The sequence below is a fragment of the Lolium rigidum genome, chromosome 7 (genome assembly GCF_022539505.1).
Source record: "Lolium rigidum isolate FL_2022 chromosome 7, APGP_CSIRO_Lrig_0.1, whole genome shotgun sequence".
Taxonomy (NCBI): Eukaryota; Viridiplantae; Streptophyta; class Magnoliopsida; order Poales; family Poaceae; genus Lolium; species Lolium rigidum.
The window spans coordinates 312,801,882-312,815,011 of record NC_061514.1 but is presented as its reverse complement, the minus strand read 5'-3'; the positions used below and the strand labels follow the sequence as shown (position 1 = coordinate 312,815,011).

The window sequence follows — 13,130 nt, the reverse complement described above, 5'->3', positions numbered from 1 at the left end:
ACTTGTTTGAGTTGGACAATGTTATACAAGGATGGATATTGTTGGGAGAGAGGCGTATTCCCAAGCCATGTATCTTCCCAGAAACGAGTTTCTTCTCCATTACCTACCGTGAAGGACCCGCGTTTGAAAAAGTCATCTTTCGATTTCATCAAACCGCGCCAAAAATGGGAATCCATAGGTTTTGCTTTAACTTGGGATAGCGATTTTGAATGAAAATATTTGTTTTTTATAAGCTCTTGCCATACACCCTGTTCATTTAACAGTTTAAAAAGCAACTTGATGAGTAAGCACTTATTTTTTTATCTCCAGCACTTCCACACCTACGCCACCTTGATCCTTGGGTCGGCATATGATGTTCCAACGAGTCATTCTATACTTCTTCTCATTGCCATAAAAAACTTGATCTAAAAAATCCATTCTTTTCCTATCCGCTTTTGGTATTTCAAAGAAAGAGAGCATAAATATCGGCAGGCTAGTTAATATTGAATTAATTAGCACTAACCTATCACCATAATATAAAAGCTTTCCCACCCAACTTGCGAATTTCCTCTCGAAACGGTCCTCGATGGCCTTCCATTCACTATTTTTTAGTTTGCGGTGATGAATTGGGATTCACAAATATCTAAATGGAAAAGAACCGGCCTCACATCCGAAGAGAGTTCTGTAATCCGTCTCAACTTCCTTTGCTTTGCCAAAGCAGAAAATTTTACTCTTGTGGAAGTTAATTTTCAGCCCCGACAGCTCCTCAAAGATACATAAGATTAGTTTCATGTTGCATATTGCAAAATTGAGATACCTCCATCAACTAGATGGGGTATTAGACCATCTACTTGGCCATCTGCCTTAGCGCGAGCAATCAAAATTGCTAACATGTCCGCCACGATATTGAACAAAATAGGTGATAATGGGTCACCCTATCTTAGACCCTTCCTAGTTTGAAAGTAATGACCTATGTCATCGTTAACCTTAATACCGACACTCCCCCGACTAATGAACTGCTCAATCCATCGACACCATTTAGAGTCAAACCCCTTCATCTGCATCACTTGTTGCAAGAAAGGCCATTTGACCTTGTCATAGGCCCTTTTCAAAATCTAGTTTTAGTAAAACTCCATCCAATTTCTTCCTATGAAGTTGATGGATAGTCTCATGAAGAATTAATACCCCATCTAAAATATGTCTACCCGGCATAAACGCGGTTTGTGTTGGTCTGACCACATTATGCGCCACCTTAGTGACCCGATTTGTGCCAACTTTTGTGAATATTTTGAAGCTAACATTCAATAAACATATTGGTCTATATTGCTGAATCTGTATCGCATTCTCTTTTTTTGGAAGAGGGACGACTGAGCCATAGTTAAGATGAAATAGTGGTAAATCCCCGTGTTGGAAACTCTGAAACAACATCATTAGATTAGATTTAATAACGTCTCAAAAAATTTGGTAAAATTCTGTCTGCTAGAGCCAAATATCACCAATCAAGACACCACGATTCACCAACAACCAGTAGTGAACCGCGGGCCGTACCTCACCAACAATGTGCAGACGATTGCCAAGCAGAAGGCGTGGTTTCGATGTATGCTGCCACCCAGCGGTGCGTCATGCCAAAGTTCTGTAAAATAATCAAGGATTTCCTTTTTTTTTCTTAACTAACAAAACCAATTCTTGTTGGCCCAAACAACACAATAAAGTTCTGAAACAAATGTCACACTAATTGTGAGGTGAAATCTACTCACACTAATTTTCGGGTGAGGTCACACTAATAGTGAGGTGAAAGTGGACAATATAACCCTGTGTAAGTCTCTTCCTATTATATATATATGAGAGGTTCTTTCATCAAGTATCACCTATACATATGAATATATTCACGTTTTCACTTTTATTTGTAAAGCTATATTGAGACATTGGAGTAAACCAAGTTCAGTCACATGATGTGAAGTTGTTCATATGATAAGCTTTCCAAGCTATATGTGTGTTTTGGTTTTGAACTATTTTTAGGAAGGGTATACATACCATGACGTGGTCCGCAATCTGTAGCGTAGCCAGGATAAAGCAACGCCCCAGGCCAACCTCATGCTACAGTAATATACAGTGTAAGGCCTTCTTTGATTCATAGGATATCTACCTGTAGGAATAGGAATAAGAATAGGAATATGGTAGGAATACAACTGCAAAACTATGAGTAGAGGAACATTTCCTTTGTTGGTCCTTTGAAACAAAGGAAATGAATGCTAGAGTAATTAAACATGCTCTCTTAAGTAACGTGATTAGCCTAAATAAAAGTCGAGGCAGCAGCGTCTAGTGGCTATGCTTCGGCGGAGTGAAGTGACACAAGCAAGATTAGCTTTGATTTGCCTCGTTCCTTGCAAAGTAATAGATAAAAGATGTCTAATTCGATTCTTTTTATATTAGTTGTCGCTGATTTAGTACAACGGAAACAAATATGGAATGGAGAGAGTGCAATATTTTTGTTGTAAGGATTAAGCACACTGATTAGGGCCTTACTTGTCCATACTAATTGGGAGGTGGCAGGGGCTGGTGCTTGGTTGAATATATGTATGGGTCATATGAAAATTTTGAGCAATACATGCAACTCATCGGCCATGTCTAATGGACATCAAAGTCAGCTCTTCCCTATCAAGATATTCATCGTTTTTCTAAGGACAACCTGGGTGACGTGCGTTGGGCCTTCTCATTATATTCTTGTTTCTCGTTACACGGGCGTCGCGTGGGAGCAAAAATTAATTCCTTGTCAAACAGTGTAAGCGAGCTCGCCGCCTGGTCACGCCCTATCACCAAACGCACATGCATACACGTGCACATGATTTCACTATATACAAGCTTTTAAGAGCCATCCGGTAAAAGTAATTCTCTCTCTCACACAGAGGAAGAAGAAGAACATTTGGACAAGTATTGTCTCATGGGAAGAACAATGTGCTCCCAGGAAGATTTTATTTGGACAGAAATGAATTGTGGAGTCACAAAATGGCAAAGTGGATATCTTCTTCGTGAAACGAAACAAAAGGTTATGTGCTAGAGCCAAATATCACCAATCAAGACACCACGATTCACAACAAGCAGTAGCGAACCGCGGGCCATACATCGCCAACCATGTGCAGCCTATGGCTAAGCAGAAGGTCCTAGTATCAATGTACGCTGCCACCCAGCAGAGATCAAATTGTACGTCATGCCAAAGTTCCATGTATTTTCTTCCTCTTCTTTTAAAACTAACAGAACCAATTCTTGTTGGCCAAACAACAAGATAAAGTTCTGAAACAAATGTCACACTATTTCTGAGGTGAAAACCACACTACTCACACTAATTTTCGGGTGAGGTCTCACACTAATAGTGGGGTGAAAATGGACAACATAACTCTGTTTGTATGTCTCTTCTTATTATATATATGTGAGGTTCTTTCATCAAGTATTACCTACCCCATATGAATATATTCACCTTTTCACTTTTATGTGTGTAGCTAGCTATATTGAGATGCTGGAGTAAACCAAGTTCAGTCACATGACCTGAAGTTGTTCATATGAGAAGCTTTCCAAGCTATATGTGTGTGTCAGTTTTGAACTATTTTTAGGAAGAGTATACAGAGCACGCTGTGGCCCGTTATCAGTAAAGATTTTATTTGGACGGAAATAAATCGTGCAGTCATAAAATGGCAAAGTGGATCTCTACATGAGACGAAACAAAAGGTTCTATACTAGAGCCAAATATCATAAACCAAGCACCAGGGTTCTATACTAGAGCCAAATATCATAAACAAAGACACCAGGGTTCACCAACAAGCAGTAGCGAACCACGGGCTGTACATCGCCAATCATTCGCAGCCTATTGCGAGGGAGAAGATCCTAGATTCGATATATGCCTCCACCCAGCAGAGATCAAATTGGATCAGGATGCATTGTCATCTGTACGCCATGCCAAAGTTCTGTAAAATAATCATGTACTTCTTCTTTTTTTAACTAACAAAACCAATTCTTGTTGGCCCAAACAACACGATAATGTTCTGAAACAAATGTCACACTAATTCTGAGGTGAAACTACACTACTCACACTAATTCTGAGGTGAAAACTACACTACTCTCTCTCAATCTCGATCTAAATCTTCTTGGCTTGGGGATGGTCGACTCGGCCTGGTAGGAGGAAGCTTTACATAGCCGGCTAGGTGCAAGAGGCGTCAGGAAGTTGTCCTTGCTATACAGTCAAGCAGAGCCAATCGGTCACTTACTCACTTGCTGTAAGCTTTATAAGAAAATAATGATACTTCCCGGAGGATGAGTCAATCGGTCACTTACTCACTTACTATACAGTCAAGCAGTACCAGATTCCACTTCATATGGGAGTAATTCGAGATGCGAGATAACAACTAACCCCCGAATAGTACACAGTACAATTCGTTTATTCAACAGAATGATAAGAAAGCAAACAGCACAAGAGCCTAGACGAGCAACACAGGAACCACATTACTCCAGCCAGAGGAATCTCTGCCGCCACGCCAGAAGAAGAACCGCCACTCAATGGATTATGAGTTTATGACAATGTTGATGGCGACTTCCCTTCCGTTCGCTTCTACGACGTCGAACTGGACCTTTTGTCCCTCATCGAGGGAACCAATCCCGGCTTCCGTGACACCGGATATCTGGAAGAAGATTTCCTTGCCGCCGTCGTCGGGGGAGATGAAGCCGTACGCCTTTTCTGGGTTGAACCAATTCACTGTCCCACTCTGCCTTCCTGCCATTCTCTCTCTCTCTCTCTCTCTCTCTCTCTCTCTCTCTCTCTCTCACTCTCTCTCTCACTCCCTCTCTCTCTCAATCTGCTTGTGCTTGGCTTGGTGATGGTGATCGAATTGGCCTGGCAGGAAGGACCTATATATGGCCGGCTGGGTGTGAGCGTCGGCGGCAGGAAGTCAGCTCTTCTTGGTTTCAGTCAAGATTTTCATCGTTTTTCTAAGGACAACGTGAGTATCTTCTTGTTTCTTGTTACACGGGCGTCGCATGGGAGCAAAAATTAATTCCTTGTCAGGCGGTGTAAGGAAGCTCGCCCCCTGGCCACGGCCTATCACCGAATCACCAAATGCACATTTTTTCGATAAAGGGAATATATTAATATCAAAAAATACCAATTACACACAGCCTCTGCAACAACGCACCCCCCTAATGGCACTACGGATGCACACAGCCAAAAAAAGGAAAAGAAAACTAAGAAATAAAAGTCTCGCTACAGTATCTCGGGCCTAACAACAGCAATACATCCACCGCCATGACAACACCTGAATTACAGACTCTCCAAAAAACGACGCCTCCAAGAAGGAAACAGTGCTCAAACACCGTCGTCGCCCGATCAAAGATCTTAGGTTTTCACCCTGAAGATAGTCCCCACTCTCAAAACAATGCCTCCACCAAGGTCACTGCCAGACACAACTAGTTAAGACCAGACCTTGGGTTTTCACCCTGAAAGGTATGACTCTGCGCTTCACATGTGTTGTCGCCCCCACTTTCAAACCGCTGTTGTGAAGCCCGGACACCAAGCAAGCCCATCAACAGCGCGGAGACTTGAACCTCCCTTAGCTAGTCCTCCCCTCCGGCCTTCATGAAATTCTCTTCTTCCGACTTTCATCATGGATCCATAGTCACTTGATGTCAACACAGAAAAAGAGCTTCGCGCCGCTCCCTCCGGAACCAAACGGTCGGAATAAACGCATGGGTGCGCACGACCGAATACCTCCGATCCAAGCAAACTCCGGGCAAAGCAACGTTACATTCGCCGGCGGAGCCTTCCGAAACTCAACCCTCCGGCCGGATCACGAGTCCAGGCCTCCGGTAGGTCCTCCTCTTCACGCAAGAGAGGCCCTAGGACCGCCGCCTTTATTCAGGTCGGACCCCCACGTCGGCGACCATCCCGGGTTGGCCAACCCAACCCTCCACCGGCGACACCATCGCCGGCTTCCATGAACCTCCATCTCACCGCCGGATGGCGGTGATAGATCAAAATCCACCACCACCAACCGCGAGCCGACCCTCTCCGGCGAAGAAGAGGCCACCTCCTCCGTCGAACCCAAGGCTGCTGCCCGGGCGCCCTCGTGTCGCGGAAGATGCCCGAGATCGCCTCCACGCACCGACGAGAGGCGGGGGTGGATGGCATGGCGCAGACCGAGGGCCTGGCCGCCGCCCACCACCAGCCCCTGCCGGAGTGCTGCGGGAAGCCGACGAGAGGAGGGAGACCGCAGCGCCGCACATCCCAACCGCGCCGGCCGGTCCGCCAGGGGACAGCCGACGGGAGGAGGGCCGCCGCGGTCGTCGCCCATCCCACGCGCGTCTTCTCTGCCATGAATCGAGGAGGTGAGATCCGGCCGCCGTTCTCCACGCAGCGACGAGGAAGGGCCCCCGCCGCCGCCACGCCCCGAGGGACTTTGCCCCGGCGGTGCTACCGGCGGCGGCGAAGGGTGGAGGGAGAGGTTAGGGTTGGGGGCGGCCTGTTGGGTGCCGTGCGTGTTGGTTTGTTGGGCAGCGATCCCTCACCAAATGCACATGCATACACATGCACAGGATATCGCTATCTACGATAAGCTTTTAAGATCGAGCCATCCGGTAAAAATAATTCTCTCTCACACAGAGGAAGAAGAAGAACATTTGGACAAGTATTGTCCTATGGGAAGAACAATGTGCTCCCAGGAAGGTTTTATTTGGGACAGAAATGAATCGTGGAGTCACAAAATGGCAAAGTGGATCTCTGCTGCTTCGTGAAACGAAACAAAAGGCTGTCTGCTAGAGTCAAATATCACCAATCAAGACACCACGATTCACCAACAAGCAGTAGCGAACCGCGGGCCGTACCTCGCCAACAATGTGCAGCCGATTGCCAAGCAGAAGGTCATGGTTTCGATGTATGCTGACACCCAGCAGAGATAAAATTGGATCAGGGTGCATTGTACGTCATGCCAAAGTTCTGTAACATGATCAAGGATTTTTTTTTCTTAACTAACAAAACCAATTCTTGTTGGACCAAACAACACAATAAAGTTCTGAAACAAATGTCACACTAATTGTGAGGTGAAATCTACTCAATTTTCGGGTGAGGTCTCACACTAATAGTGAGGTGAAGGTGGACAACATAACCCTGTGTAAGTCTGTTCTTATTATATATATGAGAGGTTCTTTCATTGAGTATCACCTATCCCATATGCATATATTCATCTTTTCACTTTTATTTGTAAAGCTATATTGAGATACTGGAGTAAACCAAGTGTAGTCACATGATGTGAAGTTGTTCATATGATAAGCTTTCCAAGTTATATGTGTGTGCCGCTTTTGAACTATTTTTAGGAAGAGTATGCAGAGCACGGGATTGTCCGCTGTCAGCAGAGCGTCAGAGCAGCTTGAAGCTGATCCAGCTGATTTCAACGGTGCAAGAGAATTATGGCCCAAGAGTTCACGTTGCGGCAAAGGCGCCATAGATTTATGGCCCGGAGAGTCCATTCCCATTTTGCATTTTGCGAGTGTCTCACAATGTCTCCTATACTAAGGCGTGTAATTTTTGCTCTTTTACTTCAGTGAGGCCCAGCATAGATTGCATACCTATCAACCTCTCATTGTGGAGTATACTCTACTCCCACCGTTTTATATTAGTTGTCGCTGGTTTTTAGTACAGCGGCAACTAATATGGAACGGAGAGAGTGCAATATTTCTATTGTAAGGATTAAGCTCACACTGATTAGGGCCTTACTTGTCCATACTAATTGGGAGGTGGCAGGAGTTGGTTGAATATATGTGTGGGTCATATAAAAAAAATTGAGCAATACATGCAACAACTCATCGGCAATGTCTAATGGACATCAAAGTTGGTTAAGGTTATGTGTGTAATAAACCGAGCAAAACCAAGAGGCGACACTGATGACGACCATCAATATTCCAAACCATCTCGCCCAGACTAGCTAGAACCACCAAAATTGCCACCATTAATCATTTGAAACCACTAATATTCGGTCATTGTTAATTCATCAGATCCATAACTCGAATCCATCATGAACGCCTGAGAAATAGTCACTGCCAAACTTTACTTGTATTCAGAGAACGGGTGGGTTCCGTGTTGATAGTTTAAATGCAACTGACAAAGGTGACCACAACACACAACAATAACAAGTCTACACAGACTAACAACATTTTTTGCAAATAATACACGCATTTATTGCAACCTCAAACATTACATCACGTATAATGCTTCAGTTCAAACTATCATTATCACTATCAAGACGGACAAAGGGACCAAAGACTTCTCCACCAAGTATCTAGCACTATATAATATAAGCCCTTGCGAGCCCTCAGATAAAAAAAGGGAAATATGTCAAAAATTCTCTCACGCAGAAATTAAAGAGCATCTGGACAAATAATGTAACATGGAATGAACAACGTACCCCAGGAAGATTTAATGTGGACAGAAACGAATCGTGGAGTTACAAAATGGCCAAGTGGATCTCTTCCTCGTAGAAAAAATGCTGCTCTTCCAGAGCCAAATATTGACAACCAACTCAGAAGCACATCGTCTGAGCCAGATAATTCATGTTTCACTAACATCAGTAGGATAGCTTCCAAGCACTCGTAGGAAGGTAGCAAACTCTTGCTGCAAGAAACAAATACAAAACGAATTGAGTCACCGCTCGCTTACAAACCAGACCATATATTAAACAATAACACCACACCTTTAAGTTACTCAGAGCATTCTGAGCATTTGGATCAGCCATTGACGCCTCGAAATCGACGTAGAAAAGGTAGTCGAAGTGCCTGGTGCAACAGTTTGAGAAGCGTTATTAAAGTTTCCGTGTAACTCAAGCTGTGCACTGTCAATTGAAAATCAAATGAAATAAATCTGTTCTTACTTGAGTGGCGTGGAACAATTATCATCAGCTACACGTAGAGGTCTTTTCTTGTGTGGACGACTTTCCATCTGCACATCATCATGCCAAAACAACGCAGGACTGATCATTTCTGCTTCAAACGACGCATGTGGGTGTTAAATAAATACTAAAATCATGATTTTGAAACTACCTTGGTGAGATTAATTTTTCTGAGAGCAAATACCGCAAGCGCCTTGAAGAGTTGTCCAGGCCCTTCTTCTAGTGAGAAGACTATACTGGTCTGGAGATCATATGATGGTAGAGCTATATTTTATTAACAGTTACTGGAAATAGTCGAGCGGCAAATTGCAGGAAGATTTCCTGTATCTGAAAAAGAGTCCAATTTTTTTTGCAATTTACATTTGGTGCTTCATTTAGTGCTCAGACCCAAAATGAATGCATCCCACACTAAGTCATAAAATTCTATATTAAAAAGAGAGAAAGTTTCAAAAACAAAGAAAATAAGTGAATGAATTTTAGTACCTTGAATGGCTTATCAGTGCGAGCAATAATGGGTTCTCTAGCCAGCATCATGAAACGTGTTACGTTATCCGCGTCATCCTACATAAATATGTAAGTTTCTGTTCCAGTAAAAGGAGATAAGATGTTCTATTATGATTTCGGAAATAAGTTTGTTCTACCTGGATATTTTCTGCAAGAATATCAAGTCCATAAAGTTGAGCAGCTAACGAACTAGCAACTGCACCAGTGTCTTGGAGTTTTTGTTCTGCAATATACTAAAGAAAACCATATTACTTTGATTAGTAATAACAGAATCAACTAGAAAAACCCAATTGGTGTTCTGAGGTAATACTGAACAACCAAGTTCACATAATTTTTGTGATAACCAAGAAGTGTCATAATTATAATTAGTGTAACAGGTAGGATAAACAGTATCCTACCTTGGCCGCGCCGGCTGTATCATCAACAGCTTCTCTATGCTCGATGCCTAACTTCGTCAGTGTTTGCTCACATTGCGCAAGGGCCTACAAATTAGTTTTCAGAAAGAAGATATGAAACCCGACAAATAGAAGCTAATTTAAAAAAAAGAGCAAGAATCAATCCGTAGTGCAGCAGGGCAAATCAGGCTCACTTGAGGATGGCTCATGGCGCTCCGTAGGTTCTCAATCTTGACACCACGGTTGGCCAACAAGCAGTGGCGAACCGCGAGCCTCACCTCGCCGACAATGTGCAGCTTATTATGGCGAAGCAGAAGGTCGTAGTTTCGGTGTATGCTGCCACCTAGTGAATTCTCTAGCGGCAGCACCGCGCGATCAGCCACACAATTTTCAACAGCCTGTTAGACAGACGGAGTACATCACCGTTATGTATGAGTCGGTGTCCGACGGGATCAACATTGCAATATAACAGTGGCACATGTCCCCCAAACTGTTCAATGGAGAGCAGGCAGCAAGTGGGAAGATGGATGGTACTACCTGAAAGGCGGTCTCAAAGTACTCGCATGGCACAGTCTCGCAGCCCAGGTAGGCCTTCCTGGCGGCCGCCTCGCTGTAGGCTCCCGGGCACCCCTAAGAGTTGCATTGCATCAGAATTCAGAAATATTGATCATCATCTAGTTTCTCTGAAGAAGAAGAAATGGAAGAAGCATACCTGGTATGCAACCTTGAGGCCGTGCCCGCTGGCTTCCCCCATCAGATCCGCGCTCGTCAGCGGCCCTGCATTCACACACACGCACAAACGTACAGTTACATCAGCGAAGCTAGCAGCAGAAAACAGATTATCCCGGGAAGGAACCGAGAGGAAGATGCTTGGCTTACGAGGCAGTGCGATGGCGGTGTCGCGGGAGGGCGGCAGCGGCGCGGGCACGCCGGTGGAACCGTCGGCGTCGTCATCCGTTCCCGGAGGCGTCTGCTTCGGCAAGGACGCGGAGACGGAGACCACGGGGCGGCGGGAGCGGGCGCGGACGGAGACGAAGGCGGCGCGGGTCGGCGGCGGACGGGTCCCCGCGGCGGGGTGGTGGGTTGGTGTGGGGATCCGAAGCGCGGCGGAGGAGGAGGAGGCCATGGTGGACTGATCTTGCCTGCTGTGGTTGGTGTAGTGCTTGATGGCGGCGGCTTAGCGAGATGTAAATTACTCGCTTAACTCTGTCTGGTAGAGCAGTGTTTATAAAATTATTTTATAACTTGCTTAACTCTGAACCTATTAGAACAACAACAATAGAAGAGTCAGCAGTTGGATGTATATTTTTGTCATGCTATCTATAATTTACTTATAGCTAGCTCATACAATAGTTAGATAGTTAAGGTACCGAGGACAGTTTATGTATTCTGCTACCGCTCCCTCGGTCGCCTCCTCCAGGCGACGGGGGAGCCGAACCCTAGCCCCCCGCCGCCACCACCTAGCCTCCCCGCCCGCTCCCTCGTCGCCTCCCGAGGCCGCTGGCGGCTAAGCCGCCCGCCGCCGATGAAGGGGGGCGGCGAGGATCTAGGCCTCTCGGGATCCCGCACGGCCCGTCTCGGAGGGAGGACGCCATGCCGGACCCCGGAGGTCGTCGCCGTCCTCCGCCCCTCCTGCGCCCCTCGTCGTGGCTCCGCGCGTCTCGGCCTTCGCTGCAGCCTCCTGCAGCTCGCCGTCCGGCGGCGCCCGACATTGGCGCGGTCTGGCTGGGGAGGGCCCGATCTAGGCCCGCCCGGGCTCGATCTGGGCCTGGAGGGCTGTGCCGCTCCCAGCTCTCCCGGTGTGCGCCGTGTTTTCTTCCGCCTTTGCCGGGGCCTCCCGCGGTGTCCGGGGCGACGTCGTCGCGGCCTGGGCTGCCGGCGGTTTGGCGGCCGGATCCGATGCCTCCTGCAGCGGACTGGTCGGTTTGCGTTTCTCCGGTGTGTGGTGGATGTTTGGTGGACGGCATCAAGGTACCCTGCTCAGCGGGGCCCCTCTCCTGCCAGGGCCTACGATGGCCTGTCGACAGCATTGACACTCCAGGCGAAAGCTTCGCACCACTCGGTGCCGATGTTGGCGGTGCCCTTGGGTACCGTTCTCCCTGTTGAGGGCTTCATCGGGGAGTTTGGTCTCCCGCTGTCGCGAGTTCTTGCGTTCTCCGGGTGAAAACCTCTGCTCCTCGGAGCGGGCGGCGGCGACACTCTGTGCCGTTACCTTCTTGAAGGCTCCGCTTTTGGAGTCCGTGTTCCTCGTGGTGTGGTAGATGCGTGGTAGTTGTGCTCGGTTGCCTTGTTGTCGAGGGTGGTGGAAGTCGGGGCGGCGGCCCCGGACGGTTGACGTGCGCCGAGGCGGCGGCCTCGGATGGTCTTGCAGCGATGACTCCATGGGGTGTGGTCATGGTCTAGCAAGGCTTGGGTGGCGTGTTCGTGCTACGTGGGTAGCGAGCTCGTCGGCCCGGCCTACGCGACGGGGTGGTCGGTGTGGCTGGCAAGTCGGGGCGGCGGCCCCGGATCTTTTGGCGCGGCGTTCGTGGTCTGCGGGTGGTCGCCTTGGTAGCTTGGGCTACAAGTCGTCCATGCCGTGCGGCGTTGCGGCTCGCCTCCGAGCTGGGGACGTCGGAGCAGCGGCTCCGGGTTTGGTGGTGTGTGTTTGGTCGTCGGCGGTCTGGTTTCGTGTGGGCGATGAGGCCCCGACTTTTGTGCGGTTTTTCCGGCCGGTTTCCCTCATAAACTCGGCCACTCTGTATGGTTTTTGGGCCCGGTTTCCCTGATTAACTGAGCCAACCCTTCTTCTATTAATATATCGAGCAGCTCACCTGCCGAATTCTCAAAAAAAACAATAGTTAGATATATGGACTAATTTATACGCATATCACAAAGTGCCTAGGAGCACGCGCTGCAGCTGGCTATTATCTTATAGCCTACTTCTCTTCTCTCTCATTCTCTCTCATCTAACTCAGCAAAACTATAGTATTTTAAATTTTATAGCCTGGTGATTGTACCTTATTGTACTTGCTCTTAGACTGCTCACATCTCAAGACATTTTGATGACATGGCGCTAATAAATGAAAAAAAAAAGTGAGGTGGTAACTAGCTATGTTACCATATCATCACACACATTAAGGCAAGATGAATCTACAACATAATAAATAATACAATGCATGACACCATATATAAGTTACTACCCACTATGAAGGTAATAACCTAGACTAGTAACATGGTATATGTTACTAGTAACATGGTATATGTTACTAGTCTAAGAGCATCTCTAGCAGATACGGTATATTTGCCAAAACTGCATAATAACCGCATGTATGCACTTTAGGGCGAAAAA

The 13,130-nt window shown here is 46.7% G+C and overlaps 1 protein-coding gene across 1 annotated transcript; it reads right to left on the bottom strand.

Annotated features, from left to right (window-relative positions):
* Nucleotides 1-8,282: 8,282 nt before the first annotated feature.
* LOC124674265 (arogenate dehydratase 2-like) lies at nucleotides 8,283-10,959 on the bottom strand. The gene is made up of 11 exons (XM_047210303.1): nucleotides 10,679-10,959; nucleotides 10,512-10,576; nucleotides 10,337-10,429; nucleotides 9,994-10,197; nucleotides 9,803-9,886; nucleotides 9,542-9,637; nucleotides 9,384-9,461; nucleotides 9,052-9,141; nucleotides 8,883-8,950; nucleotides 8,706-8,787; nucleotides 8,283-8,626 (listed from the first exon to the last, which is right to left on the bottom strand). Exons 1-11 carry the CDS (start codon nucleotides 10,923-10,925, stop codon nucleotides 8,564-8,566), a joined length of 1,170 nt encoding a protein of 389 aa, XP_047066259.1. The 5' UTR covers nucleotides 10,926-10,959; the 3' UTR covers nucleotides 8,283-8,563.
* Between the last annotated feature and the right edge of the window lie 2,171 nt (nucleotides 10,960-13,130).